Source organism: Marmota flaviventris, chromosome 8 (genome assembly GCF_047511675.1).
Source record: "Marmota flaviventris isolate mMarFla1 chromosome 8, mMarFla1.hap1, whole genome shotgun sequence".
NCBI classification, from domain to species: domain Eukaryota; kingdom Metazoa; phylum Chordata; class Mammalia; order Rodentia; family Sciuridae; genus Marmota; species Marmota flaviventris.
This window is the reverse complement of record NC_092505.1, coordinates 64,146,234-64,166,457: the sequence shown is the minus strand read 5'-3', so window position 1 is coordinate 64,166,457 and position 20,224 is coordinate 64,146,234. Positions and strand designations below refer to the sequence as shown.

General features: G+C 41.7%; 1 protein-coding gene across 1 annotated transcript in view; it reads left to right on the top strand.

Moving 5' to 3' along the window:
* Positions 1–5,076: 5,076 nt before the first annotated feature.
* Positions 5,077–20,224, top strand: part of Tigit (T cell immunoreceptor with Ig and ITIM domains) — a 28,066-nt gene continuing 12,918 nt past the window's right edge. Inside the window, exons 1-4 of the mRNA XM_027936176.2 lie at positions 5,077–5,152; positions 13,980–14,131; positions 15,499–15,825; positions 19,158–19,246. Of these exons, the coding sequence (XP_027791977.2) occupies positions 5,082–5,152; positions 13,980–14,131; positions 15,499–15,825; positions 19,158–19,246 (639 nt within the window). The 5' untranslated portion in view covers positions 5,077–5,081. The remainder of the gene's footprint in view (positions 5,153–13,979; positions 14,132–15,498; positions 15,826–19,157; positions 19,247–20,224) is intronic.

Below are 20,224 nucleotides of genomic sequence, written 5' to 3'. Positions count from 1 at the left end.
AAACTTAAAGATTTAAAAACATATTCTCATTAGTTTGAGAAAAATGGGGGGGAAAGCTGCATACAATGCATTTTTATGCAGCTATTTTATGGATTTGCCATTTGGTCAGGTGGGATTCCTTAGAAGAGAAAATTACAGTACCAGATTGCAGGCCCAGGGCCCCGTCTGACCTAGATTCTGGTTTTTTAAAAGAGTGATTATAGCTCTGGAGGTAGGGGTTAGGTCTCAGGGCCTCTACCAGGAAGCACTTTTCTTAGCCATGGGGGATATTACATTACAGCTAATTACAGGCTGTCTGCTAAGATTTTCTAATTACTTCATTTGCATTACTCTTATTTTCTTAAGGAGCCTATAAGCTTTTTGAAAGCATCCTGAGGACAGGGACACACTTCTCTGGGTTTTCTACTATGGGCAGAGCCTACCTCTGTACCAGATGCCACAAAGACATTGATTGACTAGTAGAGGGAGGCAGTTGATCACCAGTCTTTATCATCATGGGTTCTGGGGTCAGCCTGGGTGGGTTCAAATGCAGATTTTTCTTCTTTCTAGATATGGGACCTTGGGAAAGTTGTCTGACCACTCCACACAAGTTTCCTCATCTGCCCAATCGAGATATTAATAGTATCTGCCTCATAAAGCACTTGGAACAGTGCCTAGGACCTCATAAGTGCTTATACCATGTCAACAAATACTTATATTAATTAATGTTTTAAAAAAATACCCTTTCATTTGGCTCTAAAAGTTCAGGAGCTCCTGGGGCTGGGGTTATGGCTCAGCAGTAGAGCGCTTGTCTAGCCCATGTGAGGCCCTGGGTTTATCCTCAGCACCACACATAAAAAAAGGTATTTTGTCCATGTAAAACTAAAAAGATTTTTTTTTAAAGTTCAGGAGCTCCTATGTAGTCACCACAGTCCAGTTTGGGATTTGCATTTGGGGAGGAGAACAGTGAGGCAGGTAGGCAGGTTCTGCTGGAGTTGAAAGGCATGGCATTTGGAGAGACCTGAATCCCAGCTCCCCTTTGTATATAGGCTGAGAGAATTTTGCCCAAGCCCCTGTCTTGACATAAGTCCAGGTGTTGATTTCCAGGGCATGGCCATCACTGGTTCTCTCTCCCCCACTACACTACACCTGTCCCCAAGTGGACCAAACCCAGATGACCACCCGGCTTCCAGACCTACCTGGCTCCTCTGTCATAACTATCCCCATCCTGTGAAGACCAAGCATTCATCCTAGCCATTAGGAGGGGTTTTAGAAAATTAAAAGGGAGCAAGTTAATTAGAAAATACTTAATTAGAAAACCAGTTCCCTAGAATAAAGGGAATTGACTGAAAGGTAGACCTTAATCAAGACGCGTTGCGTACCAGAATTAACAGGTGGAGCGAGCTTATACTGGACTATGTATCACAGAGATGCACATCTTTTTCTAAACTCCATGTTTGGTGCTGTCATATAGATTGCTTGAAATTATCCACAGTAGGAGTGTTTACACCATCAGCATTGATGAATGCTTCAAACTGGGTATTTCCCCCCTGCCCCCCAGTGATCTAAGTATTTAATGTGACACCACTATAAAAATCTAATTTAGACCCCTAGTCTGGAAGCCTGAATCTCTAGTGCTACCTGTTTAGTAGATCCAGAAACTTATAGTGAAATCTCAGCCCTCACAATGTCTCAACTCCTTCAAGACTGATGTCTTCAAAGTGATTTACACGAGTCATTGTAGTGCATAAAGAAAATATCCCCAATTTTTTTTTTTTTTTTAGATAAAGTCTTGCTAAGTTGCGAATCCTCCTGCCTCAGCCTCCTAAGCCACTGGGATGACAGGTGTGCATCATGCACTTGGCAATACCTCACTTTTTATTTTACCATTTTAACTTAATTTCTATTCTTAGTTTTTATAATATGTAAAATAGATCACCATGGACATATGTTTGAACTAAAAAGAAGAAAAGACAGGAGATCATCATTTTAGGATAAGAAAACAGAATTAGCTCTAATAAATTCAGATAACCCAATTCAAGAGTAAAGCTTATCTGTATGTGTATGTATGATATTAGAAGTTAGAGGTGAAGATGAAAGGTAGAAAAGGTGTTTTATTTGCTACTTTAGAATGGGGTATTTTAATTAATATGCAAACAGGAAGCTGGGTCCCTGTAGCAATCAATGCAATGGATCAGCTTCTCTTCAGGGATCTTGGGAGGAGAGTCCTAGCTAGGTGCCTCATCAACTACTGAAATGCTTGGAGGCTTGTTACAATGCAGACACTGGGAGCTGGCCCCAGAGATTTGGAGTCTTTGGGTCTAGGATGGTGTCTGAGAATGTGCTTCCAGATTATTTTTCAGGTTCCATTTAAAAAACTATTATTAGGATCAGGAATATAGATCAGTGGTAGAGCACTGGCCTAACATGACTAAGAACCTGGGTTCTATCTCCAGTTCTGCTAAATAAATATTTAAAAAAAAATATATATATATATATATTTAGCAGACATGAAATCACAGTCAATTTGCGATATACTTCTAAACCTTTTCCCCCAATTTTTTTTCTCTTCTCTTGCCGTACACTAGTAACAAACAGCTTGCTCCTAGCACTGATTCATGATGCCCACTGGAATAGAGATGGGATGGGGTGAGTTTTGCTAGGGTCATGATGTGGTATTGCTTAGATAATCATTCCTTTCTCTGGATCTCTCTCTCTCTCTCTCTCTCTCTCTCTCTCTCTCTCTCTCTCTCTCTCTCTCTTTCATTCACTGGTTTTTATTTCTAAATGAATTGACCAAAAACATATCCAGATGGCAGCAGAGGGAGAACTAGCAAGTTTTTAAGTGATGTGATGTGGCTGGTCCAGGCTTACACTTTGACAACCAGTGATTTAAAGAAAAATTTGGAAATAAAAGAGATTTTTTTTGCTGATGACAAATTATGAGACCCAAGGGGCAGAATGGAGGGCATTTGGGGTAGCAGATTGGGGAAGGATAGAAAACTGGGACAAATTAAAGTCACAAAAGAAAAGGGAACCCAGGTGCCCAGCATTGACCTAGGAGGCTTGGACTTACGGCGCTGCTTTACATAATCAGCAATGGAGCTCATGCTGGGTTGAGCCTGGCATGAAAACTCCCTGTCAGCTTTAGTCTTTATGGCAGATTGTGGTTGGGGGTGGGGGGAGCGGGGCAGGAGGTAGATTGGGTTGGTAGGAGGGATGGGGAAAGGCCTTATTGGGAGACAAATGGAGATACGGAGGCCACACATGTACTTTGATCAGTGTTTTTCCCCCTTGGAGAATTCTACATGCTCTTTGTTACTCATACCTCCGATCATCTTTCCCTTTTTGAAGCCTTTGCTCAGGTACTCTGAAAGAGTAGCTTCATTTGAATAAGGCCAAGAGGATGTGTGTCTGTTTTGAGAAGGACCGTTGTGGGACCAGAGTTTGACATCCCCTCTCTGTCCAGCCCACGAGGGTCATGGCTTCCCTATCCACTTTCACAAGAGCATCAGACATTTGCATTGACCACTTTCCCTGTCTGAGCAAAGGAGCAAGTTATGCACATTAATCCCTTTGGGATGAGGTGGGGGTGAAGAAACAGCCCTCTCTTTTACTGAGCCTATTATCCTACCTTTCTTTGACCTATGATACCACCTACATCCATGTTTTCCCCGCTATAATATATGTTTTTAAACATTCAGCCTAAGCATACCTGAATGTCCCATCATGTTTCTGAGGTGTTACCTAAGAGCATGGGAGACTGGATACGAGGATTAACACTGCCATCACAACCCTCCACAAGGATAGCCTGCCTGTCAACGGTCTTTACCACCTCCACATTGCTTTTATATTATTTAGGTCTATCTTCTTGCTCTGAGACTAGATATCTTTGCTTCACCCACACAACTACTTATTTCTCCTTTTACCTGATAAAAAGGATTCTCCTACAAATACACCTCCACTTGTCTGTATCATTCATTCACTCTTATGATTTACCTAATTGCTTAATTATTTTTATTTGAATATAAAATTTCTAAATAGATGCTAAACTCCTAAAGTTTTTATTCTTTGTAACAACATTATGCCTAGTATAGAAGTTTTGCAAAGTAAGTTCTCAATGTTTGTTGATTGATTGACACGAAGAAATGTGTTAGGGCTGTTAAATTTGTTATGACAGAGAATCAAACAGTCTTAGCTCAGACTAGTAACTACATATCCAATATCAGGAATTTGGCTACATATTGAAAAGCTCTTTTAATTGTTATGACATTTTAAATTAATTATATATTTCCAGCTGTATTTTTTAAGTTGTATGCATAATTATTATTATGCTAAACAGTATTCATACTTAAATGTTTAGTAGTTCATGTAAGTGACTGAAATGAGTAATGTTTTACTACCACTCCAAATTCATTTTAAATTGTTCTGCTCTCTCAGCCTTACCATTGGTAATTCCTCTGATGTGAAATTTAATTCTAATACCCTATTTTGTGTACAGATGTTTTAAAAGGTAGAGACCTTGAATCAACCTTGAAGCAGGCTAGACTTTCCTTGTAAGGGTCTCTTCCTTCTGGTCTCTCTTCTTCTGTGCCCTCCCTGCCTGGATATCCAGCCTGATGCTCACTGTCTTTCAACTCTACTTGAAGATTTTCTTTCTTTTCATTTTGATGTTTTATGATGAATTTCAAATTCCCAGAGAAGCAGAAAGGTAATACCTGTATTACCAAATACCTGAATTTCACAATTAACATTTTATCACCCTTTCTTCATTTATTTGTTAAATATTTAAAATTTATAGACTATTAAAATATTTCTCACTTAAAAATTTTATCAGAAGGCTCTAAATTTTTTTTCTGATATTCTGTAGTTTGTACATGGAATGTCCCCCAAAGGTCCATGTGATAAAAACTTGGTCACCAGCCTGTGGTGCTATTGGGAGGTGGTGGAACCTTTAGGAGGTGGGGCCTAGTGGAAGGAAGTTAGGTAATTGGGGGACTGGCCTGAAGCGGGATACTGGGGCCCTGGTCACTTTCTGTTTCTCTCTCTTTGCTTCTGAGTCAATATGAGGTGAGCAGCCTCCTCTGCCGTGTGCTTCTGCCATGATTTTCTACCTTGCCACAGTCCCAAAGACAACCAGGCCAAGTGATTATGGATTGAAACCTCTCAAACTGTGAGCTAAAATAAACCTTTCTTCCCTTTGATATCTCAGGTATTTTGTTATAATAATGAAAGCTGTACTTCTGTCTTTGTGTCTCTCTGTGTCCAAATTTTCTCTTTTTTCTAAGGACAATAGTCAAATTGGATTAGGACCCACCCTAAATCATTCATTTTCCCTTAATCATCTCCTTAAAGGTCCTATCTCCAAATAGAGTCACATTCTGAAATCCTGGGGATTAGAATTTCAATATATGAATTCTGGAAGAACACAACTCACTACCCAACAAACGATTAACAAAACTGACATTAGTTTGAAAATGCAACCAATCCATATGTATTTCCTAGAATTGCCTCCCCTGCCCTATCTCCTTGTTGGAATCAAGGGACAACCAAGGACTGTGAATTGGATTTGGCTGTTGTGTTTTCTAAATTTATGTCAATCTAGAATAGTTCTCCCCTGCTCTATTTTTCCCATGACGTTGCCTTCTTAAATTAATTGCCCGAATTTTTGCTGTTTTCTTTCTGCTTTGTAGTGGTCATTTAACTAGTTTATCTCTGCTATACTGAATTTCCTGCAAACTAAAAGTTATGCCTAGAGAACTCATTAGATTTAGGTTAAACCTTGTAGGCAAGAGCATTTTATAGATGCTATTGTCCCTAGGGTCCCGTTAGAAGGCATTAAACCTCTAGTTGTTCAAGTTTAAGTGATGTTTCGATTAGTCACTAGGGGAAAGTGCTGACAGCCTGATCCCTCCTCTGAGCAGTCATGGTTTTGCCCCTGTGACCAGCAGGCAATCTGTGGGTGCTGCTTTAGTCCTTGGAACATCTATCCCACCATCATATTTTTGTGTAATGGTTTTGATGTTCACTGATGATCCTTAACTAAGCCAACTATTTCATTAAGGCTTACAAAATGTACTCTGAATTTGTTAGCTGGAATTATTTTGCAAAGAACTGCTTTCCCTCATCAACTGGAGTATTTAGTTACCCTTAAATATAGTTCTGTCTGGAGAGTCAGGATAAATGATTTCTACCTTTACCAACTTTTAGGACAAGGAATTAGAGAAATACCACCTCCAGGGGGCACATACCTGGTTTGTTTTTATTTAGGGGGTATCATTCTTACATAAGTCTTTAATATGTTCTCATAACCATTTTTCTTTTTCATGTTTGAATTGGCCTGATTTTGGCCAGTTATGGCCAAAATCCAATTGATTTATCTTTCTGACATGCTCCCACTGATCTTTCAAAGCTTCCTTGTTTCCTGCAAGATGAAAAGTCTCAAGCCGGCTTTGTTTATTCCTTGCCCCAGACCTGGAGTGAGTAATTTCTTTAAGAAGCCCTGGTTTCTGAAATACCAGAATGGCATTTAGAAACCATAATCTGGCTCTAGTAATATTTGTTTCCACTACAATTTTTTTCTCTTTTAATAGGCAGAGCTAGATTATATATACATGTGTGTATGTACATACACATATTTTATTTAAAATCATGGGGTTTGCAGTAATAGTTTATATTATAATTGTTTGGATTTATACTTCTAATTATTTTCTCTTATGCTGAGAATCTAACACTAAGGTAGTTATTTATTATATTATTATTTTAAGAAAAATCCCACAACTGAATGAATGGAATAAATGTACATTTTTATCACAGATTACAAACAGACCCTATCTTAGAATGGTTTGATTTTTGATTTCTTGACTTTATGATGACATGAAAGTGCCACACATTTATCAGAAATCATACTTAGTATTTTGAATTTTGATCTTTTCCCAGGCTAGCCATATGTGACAAGAAATTCTTGTGTTGCTGGGCAGTGGTAGGCTTCCATAAGGCCCAGTCAGCCCACTCAATCTTGAGAGCAAACGGCAGATACTGCACAGTGCTGTGTGTGGCTAGGATGTCATGTGGGGCAGCTTAGGGGTATTACAGCATTTTCAAATTATGATGGGTCTATCAGGAGGTGACCCCCACAATAAGTGGAGGAGCATTTTATATCCCACCAAAGAAATAAAAAGAGCTGTTTCAAACTTAACTGAAATAATTGGTTTTTTTTTTTGTGTGTGTGTGTGTGTGTGATTCTACTATTAATTTTATAGGCAATTAGATTAATTTGTGTCTTTTCCCCCCTTTGATTATAGGGATGGTTTTTCTTTCTCTCTCTCTCTTTTTTTTTTTAATCTTATGTGTCTCTGGCTGTTATAATAAAACACCTTAAACTAAATATTTACAAACAACAGAAATTTATTCCTCATAGTCCTGGAGGCTGGGAAGTCCAACATCAGGGCACCTAAAGATTTGGTATATAACGAGGGCTTGTTCTCCATAGTTGGTGACTTCTAGCTGTGTCCTACATGGTGGTAGGAACTAATAACCTCCTTCAGGTCTTTTTAATGAGGGCTCTAATCCCACTGAGTGCTCCATCTTCATTACTTTCATCACTTCCCCCAAAGCCCCAATCTTCTTTCTGGTTTTATTTGTGTTTTTGTTTTTTGTACCAGCGATTGAACCCTGGGTGCTTAACCACTGAGCCACATCTCCACCCCTTTTTATTTTTATTTTTTATTTTGAGACACGGTCTCACTAAGATGCTTAGGCCCTCTCTAAGTTGCTGAGGCTGGCTTTGAATTTTCAATTCTCCTACCTCAGCCTCCCAAACTGCTGGGATTATAGAAATGTGCCACCACACTCCATTTTGTGGAGGTACCAGGGTCAACCATTCTCCTATGGGTGTATATTTGAATTGTTTCCTTTTTTTTTTTTTTTTAATTGCTAGTATATATAATGCCTCAGTGAATAACCTTGTGCAATTATTTCCTTGGTATTCCTGGGTCAAAAGTAAACACAGCTGTGATCTTGACAGACATTGATGAGCTCTCCTCCAAAGAAGTTATCATTTTCCACCCTAACTACAATATACAGCAACACTTGTTTCTCTGTAGCTTTACTAATACAATATATTGCCAAAAATTTGACTTGTCAATTTGGTGGGAGAGAAAAAAAGGTTTCATAGTGTAGTTTTTATGCTCATCTCTCCATTTATGACTGAGGTTGAAGAACTTTCCATGTGTTTGAGGACCATTTGTATTTATTTTGCTAGATACACTATTAGTTTAGGTGTTTTGATATGTTCAGGCTTGGTCTTTTTTTCTAGATTTCTAGGAACTCTTTATACTAAGGAGATAAACCATTTGAGTGTGAAGTAAGTTCCATCTATTCTTTCTTAGTTTTTCACTTTCTTCTGTGCAAAAGCCCTTTAAAAAAAAAAAAAACAACTTTATTCATCACCAAATTTTATTTATAGATTCTTCTAGATTTTGATTCACAGTTAAAAAATTACTTTCATGTTTTAAAGGAATTTATTCATTTTCTTTTAATATTTGTAGGTTATGTTTAAAAATATATATTTGTATATATTTGGATAGCAGATTCTTTAGAATTTTTTCATGTGACTTTTGTATATTCCTTGTTAAATAAATTTATTCTTGTTTTGTGGGGTTTTTTTTGCTGCTATTATATATAGGGGTTTTATTCTAAAACAATTCTAACTGGTTGGAGATTACATATAGAAGGATTATTTATTTGTATTAATTTTATATACTGCCAATTCACAAAATTCTTTTATTGTTAATACCATTTTTACTATGGACTTTTTTTTTGAGCTAAATATATATATATATATATATATATATATATATATATATATATATATATATATATATATATATATACATATATACACCCATAAGTGATAGTTTTATGCCCTTATAAATTCTTATAAAAAGATGATTCTTATTCTTTTAACTGCTTCTCTAACTTAATTGAATTGAATCCAGTAAATCTTTCATTTTTGGCTTTTTTGGGAATAACTCTAGTGCTTTGCCATTAAAAGAGATATTAGATTTGGGATTAACTCACTCTGTGTGTGGGTGGGTGTTTGTGTGTGTGTGTGTGAGTAATTACATAGAGAAATAATTTTTTGATTCTTACTGTTTTTTTAAAAAAATTCAGTCATGGTTACTGACTCTTGTCAGATTTCTTATCAGAATCAAAGGAAATGACCACATCCTTTTTAAAATATAGATCTATTTTTTACTATTAATGGATTTCCTAGCTTTGAAGCATTCTTGCCATTCTGGAGTAGACACTACCTGATCATTATATATATATATTTTAATATGCTACTGGAGTCCGTGTGATGATATTTTATTTAGAATTTTTCTCAGTAATTTGGAAGCAAGATTGGGATCTGTTTTTCTTTTATTGTATACAATCTTTATCATTTTTACATCAATTTTCTTTTTGGGGGGGCATTACATCAATTTTCAATTTACTTCATTGAACTAATTAGGAAGTTTTCCATTATGCTGTCTGTGTATTTTAAGCAACATTGAAAAGATCTGTCTTCAAATGTTTGCTGTAGTCCCCGTGTGAAAACATCTAGGCCTGGCAGTCTTTCTCTTGATGATCTAGGGATTATTGGAATGATATGCTCACTTGTACTTCTGTCTTAGTCCTCATTGTACTGTATGACTGAGGGCTGCAGGTGTCAGAAAGTAGAAATTAAGCTTTCAAGGGTAGAGAATACCTTTCCCAAGGCATATTGGGGCAGGGTTTGTGTTGATAATATAAAGAGTTGACAGTAACAAATACTCATCACTTTACCAAATTTAGTCAGGCTCTGAACTTCTAGGCCCATCTGTGTACTTCTTGTAAAATCCACTTTTCACGAGAAGTCCTGCTAAATCAGTTGAGTAAGAAGCCCCTGACCTGCTGTATCTGATCATGCTTCTCCTCTGATCAGGTCCTAACATTCACTATTTCTCAGGTGATGTCTGGTCATCCTGGCCTGTCTTCAGCAAGAATCCCATTAGGTTGGTTTATTCGGAGTTCTCTATCCCTGATGTTTCCTCTTAGTAATTTTTAATGCACCGAGTGCCAACCAGCTCCAGGGTTATAAATTCCCACTTGCCCATGCTATATTGAGAGTTGAGCTCGATCTCTTTCCTCCACTGCAAAATCCCACTGCCTTGGTGCCTAAACCCATCATGATGAATAAAATCTGCCTTACCAAGTGTCATTAAATAAATTTTCCAATTATACAATAGTGTAATCCCACCTAGGATGGAGGCAAAGGATGGAAGCAATGTTGGTGGGTGGGAGGTCTAAGAGGAGGCAGGGCTTTTTCCCAGAGAGTTTTCATCTGACTCTACTTTCCAGCCTATCTTGGAGGACTCTGTCCTGTTTTCACAGTTGGAAAGACAAAGAAAATCTTCCAGAGTCCACTGAACTTCTTGGCAGCCTTTGGGGTTGGATGGGGTCCTCAGAGTCACATCATCCAAGGGAACTTGAACAAACAGAAGTCAGAGATCTGACCCCAAATTCTCCTCACTTGTTCACTGTGAAGCTCTGTCGTCCATAAGCCCTGTGGCTCATAGACTTATTAATACACCTCAGATCATAGGCATTCCTTATGGATTCAGTTTTTGGTTTTCTGAGACAGCTTTCTCTGTAGCTTTGGAATGAAGGCTATTCCATTGCTGAGTTCTCTCTCTCCTGTGAGGTGACTCTGCAAGGCTATGAGGCAGGTAGGGGTCATAAGATGTGGGATGACCACATTTGACCCCCAAAGGCTGGGTCCTTTTCCTTCTTGGACTAAAAGACTAAGTTCCAATTGAGCAGTGGAGACTTTTTATTCTTGGCCAACACAGAAGAAGTGGAAGATAAACTTAAAAATGAACTTCCTACCCTTGGGGGTCAGGAGGTTATTAGACATAGGGTAGCAAAATAAGGATGATGGATAGGGGAGGAATATCTTCTTATAATGAAGTTAGAAGTCGTCTGTGTCACTCTGGCAGCCATCTTAGATCTGACCAGTTTTAGCCAGTTCACCTGAAGAACTTGTGGCCTTCAGGCATCCTGTCCTTAATGTTAAGCAAGATTCGGCTAGTTTAAAAGTTCAGCTAATGAACCTGGGTTGTACAAGATCAGGGCAAGGTAACAAGAGTGGCTTTGCTCTTTCTGGTGCCTAGAGTGGTCTTGTCCTCCTCATTCCCACTGCTTCCTGTCCCCCATATTCCCTCAGCCCTCTTTCTTGCTGCTCTCTACCACAAACACAGCAGCCATCAGGAAGCACTGGTCTGTGAGGGGGGTGGGAGTGTGGGGTGAGAAAGTCACTGCCCCCAGTAGTTGCAGGATGTCCATTCTCTGTTAGAGGCTTGGATGGGATGGAGTGGAGAGTGTGAGAGCCCTGGAGCTCCTGCCCCTACTTCCAAGCCAAAGAGAGATCTGGAGAGGCTGGAGCACACACACTCTGAGAAATTAGTTTGTCTCATGAGAAGACACCGAGTTGCCCCCAGTTTTTCACAGGCCTTGTGGAAAGTATGACCACTCAGCCCTCTTTGCTCAGAGCTGTGGTCCCTGCTAGCCACATGTTGTCAGGACTTGGCTTGAGGAGTTGGCTGGGGGGTCTTGGGGGGATCTCAGCAGGCTGGGCTGTGAAAGGGTGTCCTGCAGAGTGTTTTACATGCTAGGTGTGCACCCCTTCCCCTTTCCAGGCAATATGAAGTCTGCTCTCCAATACCTACCCCCACCCAGCTGCACCAAGGCTGACCAGGCCTGTCCAGCCCATAACCTCCAAAGGAAATATGAGTCAGCACCTGGCTGGCCTCAGAGGTTTCTGTTGTGTTGCAGGGGCTGCTGACTGATCCCAAAGCACGGGATGGTTGGTCCTAGGTGCTCTCTGCCAGGCCACTTCTCAGAGCTGTGCTTCTCACTATGGCTGGGCGGATGGATCCGCCAGCTCCCCACCTGGAGTCCCTGTAGGGGTTTCACAGAGGGCCCTGCAGAGGGCTCCATGAAGAGATGCTTCTGCTCTTTACTTTCCACCAGGGCAGCCTCAAGCTCTGACTGCCGCAGTGACTCCTTCCCTGCAGAAACATCGTATCATCTTCTTTTTATCTCAGATCCATAGGAATGAGAAGATGCTGTAGAACCCTGGCTTTGGAGTCTGGAGACTGGGGTTTTACTCATGGTAAAATACACTAGATAGAAAAAGGTTATCTTCCTCTGATTATCCTCAATATTATTTTCAAGGCACCTTACCGGACATCCATTTGTTAAATCCTTATAACAACCCTCTGAGGGAAGTATTGTTATTCTTATATGCAGATGAGGAAATAGGTATGGGGTGGCTGAATAATTTTCCCGAGGTCACCAAACCAGGATGACTTTGGTCCCTGGTATTATTACTCCATAGTCTGTTCACTGTTACCCTTGAAGGAATAGCTCAATGGATCAAAATGGACATGACCATGTCCCTATGTGGACTAGTTGCTTAGAAATAAATAGGAAATTTCTTGAAACTTTTTTTTTTTTTAATAAAGCAACTCTAGGTTTCTTTGGATTTCTCATTGTGTAAGATAAACCCACCTTTTTGGCCCCACCTGCTCCACTATAGAAACTTGGGCTGTGAATCTGAGTATCTACCTTTGTCTGTGCTGCATTCCCACTAGCTGATTGTGGCTCTCCCACCTCTGGTACCTCTGTCTGGCAACTGATTTGGACAAAATGCCTCCTGTTCAACCCAGCACTTCCCCTTGGACACTAGTTAGGTTTTATCACTTCTTCAACTGATGGCATTGTGGCTGTTGAAAGGTAGTGGAGATGTCTCCTGATGTGAGCCTTAAAGGACAGGTCGAGTTTGGGTGGGCAGAGAGAAGCTGGTAAGGTGTACATTGCATAAGGGTCTGAAGGCGGGTGCGACAGTCATGTATAGAGTGAGGAATGGGAAGAACCCAGGGAGGGGAAGAAGCTGGCCTGAGTCCTCTGCAGGGGAGAAGGAGGACTGGAGACTGAATGTGGCTGGAATGAAAGGGACAGGACTAAGCTTTGGATGTTTCCCCTGGAAGAGATGCAGATTTGGGGGATACCTACCGTGGAGCATGCCCAGGATAGCTGTGCTGAGAGTCTAGGAAGCCCATGAATATGGTCCTCCATCTCTTCTCTCAGGTGGTTTCACCAGAGAGGAAGCTTTGTAAGACCATAATTTCTCACCTTGGTATCTTCAGAGCCTCTGAGTCTGGTACTTTGCAGGCACTCAGGGACTTTTAAATGAATGAAGGGAGGGGAAGACAGAGAAGGGGAGAAGAAGGAAGGGCGAGTCAACAGCAAGACCTAGTGATGAGCCAGGAGCCCCAGAAAAGAGTCAACCAATCCTTTCCCAGAGTTAGATCAGCAGGACTCACTCTTCTCCATACTTCAGACACTCACGGGGTCACTGTGGACAGGAGAACTTGCTCTTGTAGCGTCTCCTGAGTCTACTGCATCCGAGGAACTGATCCAAAGTTCAACAAGTCTCAATTCAGGTACACAAGACCGAAGGATAAGATTTGAGGAGAACACGTCATTCAAGGGAGAGTTGCTCTGTTGGACCCTTGTCCCAGACGGTGTCTGACCTGTAAGTACCCCCACTTACAAGTTTTCATTAGGTTGCAGACTCTTCAGCAGGGCGAAGTCAAGGGAGCCTAGTGAGATGTTCTGGATTAGTAACAGGTTCTCCAGAATCTTAGGTACTGCTCTGGGGCCCTTGAACTCTTTAGATACTAAAGTTTGATTTTTTAAAAACTGCATTAAGGCAGAATTTAAAGTAATCAGTTGACTAACAGTCACCAAAGACTAGTATACCTCTAACCACATTTTTGTTTACTTTTCAATGTGTTTCCTTCACGGTCTTTCTTGTGGCTCACCCTATGTAGATTGTGTACTTGTCGAGAGCTTATCTGTTTCTGACATTGCTTTTGTGAGCTCAGTTTTTCCGAGACCCTCTTTCCTCACAGGCTCGGTTTCATCTTGCCATCTGCAGTCGGCCAGTTTCAGTCACAGAAGAGGCCACATCTGCTTCCTGTAGGCCCCCTGGGCAGAAGCATGCACTGGTGCCTGCTCCTGATCTGGGCCCAGGGCCTGAGGCAGGCTCTCCTCCTCGCCTCAGGTAAGGTCTGGAAAGCTATTGAACTGGGGAGGAGGAAAGAACAAAGTTGAGCTTGACCTAGAGACCAGGGCACTCATGCAGGGAACTGGTGCTTGCCACCAGTTTGAAGCAAGAAAACATGGTTCTCAGAGTCCTGTGTACCCTCGAGTGAGAAAAGACCTTTGAGAATGAGATGTACCTGTATTGGATGGCTGAGCCTCAGGGCTGTGGATCTTCAGGATGGGGGGTTGCAACCAGTCAGCATTAGAACGGAGGCGGGAGAAGGAGAGGGGAGTAAGAAGGAGGGCAAAAAGGAAGAATAAACAATTTACTTTTAAAAGCTCTCTCCTGCTTCTTTTCTATCTTTGAGGAATCTTCCAGGTTGTTGGTAGTAGTTTCCTATGGATCAATAATATCTTCCTCATAGATTCCAGAAGTATCGACCATTACAGACGTAATTTTTTGTTAAATTGATTTCTTATAGACCAAAAACCTTAGACAAATATTTCTGAGAAGGGGGAAACAGAAATATTTAAAAAAAAAACTGTAGTGCCAACAAATTAATGTTGCTTTCTGAACCTTTTAAGGCTGGAGTGGTGCCCCGGGATGCTGGGGGTGGTGAGCATTGGAGAGAATAGTTTTGGTTGGGAGAAGCAGAGTTTCTGGCTAAGCCTCCTTTCCCCTGAATTTCTTGGCTTCCCCAAAGGATTTTCCAGATACCCCCAATGTCCATCAATGAAATAGCCAGGCTTTGCTTCAAAGGAACCCAGCGCCGGAGTAGGCTGCTGGAGTACACAGAAAAGTCAAGGATGTGGTGCTGTCTCTGGGGGAGACAAAATAAGGATGTGAAAATAATCAAAGAGCTGCTCATGAGGCTAGACGGCAGAATGTCCTGAGAGGGCGAAGTGCTAAGTCTCGCAGCCTCAGCCAGGCCCTTAATAAAGTGCTAATTATACAACCCAGGCAGTGAATGTGAAAGGACAAGGGAGGTGTCTCTGGGCTGCGGTCCTCAGGGATGCAGGAGAGGAAATGCAGATTTGACAAGGCGCTAAGTGGGTGGGGGCGGGGGGAGACAGAAGAAAGCTCTGGAAGCAGAGGTGATGGAGGAAAGGAGCCAGGCTGGACAAAATGGAGGTGTATAGAAAAGGGCAAGAGGACCAGAAAGGGCCAAGGGCTGGGGCTGGGAGACTTAGTTGACAGTGAGGAAGAGGAATGCCTCTCAAAATGAAAACAGAAACAATAGTTGTCTGTTTAGAGGAGGGATAGGATGGCCTGGAGAAACAATCTTTCCTAAAACCAATCCTGGCCCCCTTGGAATTTCTATAGGGAGGTTATAGGCCCATGGGTGACCTGGAACTTACGTGTGCCCCTTTTCTCTTTCCTAAAAGTTACAACAGGCACATTTGTGATGAAGGGGAACATTTCTGCAGAGGAAGGTGGCTCGGTCGTCTTACAGTGTCATCTCTCTTTCACCATGGCTGAAGTGACCCAAGTCAACTGGGAACAGCGGGACCAACTTCTAGCCATTTGTCATACTGAATATGGGTGGTACATCAACCCGGCCTTCCGTGAGCGGGTGGCCCCGGGCCCTCACTTTGGCCTAATTTTCCAGTCACTGACCATGAATGACACAGGGGAGTACTTCTGCATCTATCACACCTACCCTGATGGGATTTACAAGGGGAGCATCTTCCTGGAGGTCCTAGGAAGCTCAGGTATTTCCTCGGAGCAGCATAGAAAATGCCATCCTGACACAGTCTGGGGAGCGAAGCTCAGTCCTGGAGCACATTTGAATCACTTGTGGAGTTTTTAAAGAATTCTGATACCAGGGCCCTCACACAGACCAATGAAATCAGAATCTCTAGGGGCAAACAAGGATGTGATGTGATCCCTAAGCATCCCTGGTGATTCAATTTGCAGCTAGGACTGAGAGCCACTGCTCTTGAGTGGGAAGCACAGCTTATCTATATTACAAGGAAGACCGATTGGTAAGGTCATATGCTCATTTATTGATTTAGTGTCAATCATGCACATTATAATTAGCCCTTAAGTTTATAAAGATCAGAGCTAGTTAATGTACAATAATTGGCATTGGTGTTGCATTTCAGAGCTTCCAAAATTCCTTCAGTCCTTACCCACTTGGATGCTTAAACCATTTCTCCCAAAGTTCGAAAGGATTATTATCCTATCTGAGAGATAGTATAGGGAGTGGTTCAGAGCTCAAACTCTGACACCAGACAGCCTGGATTCAAATTCTTCTTTGCTGTTGACCTCAGACAAGATTACTCAGCTCCTCTGAGCATCGTTTTTTTTTTTTTCCATCTGTGCAATAAGGATGTATGTAAGACCTTATGAGGTGCTAATGTGGGATTGGATTATCTACTGCAAGAAAATGTCCTTACATCAGTGCCTGGATCATGATAAGCACCATGTAAGTGTTGACTGTGAATGTGATTCTTATTTGACTGTTTGATGAAGGTGAAAACCTAGGCTTGTATCTAGTTGCACAGAGTGGTAGAGCTGATGTTAACACAGGTGTTCTACTTCCATGGACCTCCAAACTCAGAATGTCTACTTTCTGACATCAATTATGTTGGGGATTAATTTTCAAAGTATGTGTATATTGGGAAAATGAAAGGTTACCTTAAAGTTTCCTTTCAAATGTCACTTCTTGGCTGGTCCCAACCGAGGACAAATGCCATGAGTAGTTAAGTGCCTAGGTTCCGGAATCACATTGCTGGGGTTTGATATTGGAATGGGTAAATTACTTAGCTTTCTCTCAGTTTTCTCATTCATAAAATGTGGTGAACAATCTCATGAGCTGTTATGAATCAGGTCTTGTAACTGTGCTGAGCACATAATAAGCTTAACTTAATAAATACTTGTTATTATACTATTTATTGCCTTGTGGTTAGAGGAGATCTAGACAATAACACAGCAGAGGACCAGCAAGCATAACCACCTGATGGTCTTTACCATTTTGGGCTTTTGTCATATGCCCAAGGGCCCATCAGCTACTGCAGGACTGGGGATAGGGTGGGATCCAGACAGATCACCTCCTACCCGCATGGCATGGAGGCCCCAGGAACTGGAGCCCACAGGGGAACTATATTATGTTTTCTCATGGCTAAAACATGAGAAAACATAATATAGGCTAAAACATGTCCAGGGACTGATGCTCCTAGCAAGCATACTTGTCCCTGGCCACAGCGGCACTTGTCCCATTCTCCATGGGAAAATGGAGAAATGAAGGGGCAAGTGTCTGCCCTGTACCTCAGGGGCCTCCTGGGGGGAGCATTCAGAAGACATTCTATTGGACCCCTGCTCCACTCCTGCCCAAGTGCCACACATTTCCACTCTTTTTGCCCTGGCAGACCCCAGGGCCACCACTGATCACTTGTAGTTTTCCTCCTGTTTCTCAAGGGCTTAGTTGCTTATCCAGAGTGCAAGACCTTTATAATTACTCGCACTAACTCCAACCCTGACTTTTTTCTGACCCTAATCTCAAACCTTAGTCCAAGTTTCCAGTAACTACCACATGTAAGCTATTTTTAACCTTTAAGCTAGAATTGAACTTAACCCTACAGCTCACCTGATACTAAGCACAAGTCTTAAGTATCCTTTTGCAGAATCCACCTCTTCTCTAGCTGCATGTTCTGGTGCTTGCTCTACGGCTGCTTCTGTTCCAAAGACCTTGAAGTCTTTGATCATTGAATATGACTGTGAATGGAAGAATTGGAGTTTTAACTTCAGACAGAAATTTCCAATGAAGTTGATATTCTTAATATCCAAAATACTTTCTGGTCCTAATTATATCTCTAAACCTAAACAAATTCATTATCATAACCTCCCCTTAAATGTGGCCATGGTATTAACCTTCTGCTTCTATCAACAAGCTGGAAGAGAATCCAATCTCAATCCTGGCCCCTAGCCTGGCTCTGACCTCAGCTACGAGCACAGGTCTTGTCTGGGCTCTGTGCGTAGCCCTCTACAGCCTGCCCTGACTCCTGCAAGGTGACTGCTGTCTGGTTCCTACCTGCCTTCTTTCCCACTGAGTGAACTTCATTGCTGTGGTCAGTGATGCCCAGCTTGGCCTATGGAGACTGAGTCCTCAGAGTGGGAGGAGCATGGAATTTGGCTTTTGGACAGATACTGCCCTTGTCCTAGGGGATTGGAGACCTTAGCAGCCATTCTAGCAATTTCAGACCTTAGAAGGTAGCAAGGCCAGGCCTCTACTAGACCCTTGTTTTCCAAGTCTGCCCTGGACTCTCGGGTCCTGCCTAAAACCCTGGGGTGAAGTTAGAAGAGGGATGAAGTGGCCTGGAAACTCTTCTACCCACAGCACAGCATGCATCAGGACAACTGTTTGGGTTCTCTCATATTCTCCTTAAATCAAATATCACTCATGCCTTCAAAACTCCCCTCTTGCCTCTTTTTTCTTTCCATTATATTTTATGTCTTAAAGAGATTTGCTTGTTCATACTCTCATTCATGCTACAAATATTTCATATCTATTATGTGTCAGGGGCTGATAAAACAGCAAAGTTTAAGGCTCCAGAGCCTTCCTCCCTCCAGAGTTTCACAGCTGAGCTTGAAATAAGGGTTAAGGAGAAAAGTCACATGCCTTTTCTTTTAGTAATTTGATATTAATTTATTGCATTTCTAATTAAACTGATTTTAATGATATGGCTCTGTATATGAAGTGTAATGCAAGAAATCGCTCACTTTTTGGATTTTCTTCTGATGGTATTATTTCTTTCATTTCGTGATTACTGAAAATGATCTTGTGGAATAGAGGAAAGGAGTGCTAAAAAGAATGTGCTCTGGTTCAAATACAGGAGGCATGACAATACCTGGAGATAAGACATTGATTTCCTGATAGTCCAGGTGGACTCTTTGCTGTCCAAAGAGTTGGACTTAAAGACTCCAGGCCTGTGGTTGGAGAAAAGCACTTGTGGGTCCCTGGGCCCTGAAGCTGAGGCTTCCCTGGGGAAGGCAGCTTTGCTTTGGGTCTCTGACACGCACCTCTATTTTGTCCTCCCTCTAGAGCGCAGCGTCGGGTTCCAGGTCCCATTGCTTGCAGTGCTGGGGGTCATCTTCATAGCAGTCATCGGGATGGTGGCATTGGCTAAAAAGGTAATGACTCTGGCTACACACTTCAGTCAAGAACATCTCTGTCCCTACCACCCTGGTGCTTTCAGTGTCCTTTCTGTCCAGAGAGAGAGAGAGCCAGATGTGACCTCCCCTGTTGCCCCTTGTACCATTTTCTTGGCATTGTTCTGCCTTTGAATGCATTTAGGTTCTTCCCTTGTCCCTCTTCCAGGCTGGAAGCTCCTGGAAGGTTGAACCTGAATCCTACCTGTCTTGCTCTCTGCAGTTGCTGGTTCCTGCCTGACCCTTAAGCCACTACTCTGGGAGTTCATCTACTATAAGTTTCATGCATCTTAGAGGATGTCTACTGTGTGCTAGGGCTTTCTTTATAGTAGCTCATTTAATTTTCACAACTCTTAGCTGGGGCTGAGTAGCCCAGCACTTCTGTAGAATGGGAAATTAACACTAAAAATCTGGGGTCAACAGATGCATGGCAAGATCAATGGGTTGTAAATCCTCTGTTGCTTTAGGTTAGAGGTCTTGTGGTGGAAAGAGTAATGGAGGGAGAATTGAAAGATCTAGTTTCTAGTTTGGCACTGAGTGTCTGGTTTTTTCCAGGTCTTCGCTTCTTCATATGTAAAATGGGGTTTGTCATTCTGTGTGCTCTATATAACAAAGTTGTGATGAACGGGTGGCATATTTCACATGAAAGCTTTGTAATGGTGAAGAAATATGTCAGTGTCCTTGCTGTTACAAACTGGAAGCTCTTGCTTGGAATGAACAGGGGAGTCCTCACTCCCTGGTCTGGCTGATCTCTTGGGTTCTTCGAGTAGCCCAACTCTCCTTTATTCATTTCACTACACAAACTTTTTGGGGAATGCAGCCTGTGTTCCCCAAACTGTTTTCCTTCTTTATCCCAGAGCTTCTTCCTAGATTCTGACCCACTCTTCCTCCAAGGATGGTTGTGGTCAGTTAATAACTCATCTCTATAGTCCAAAATCACTCCCTCTGGACTATGTACTT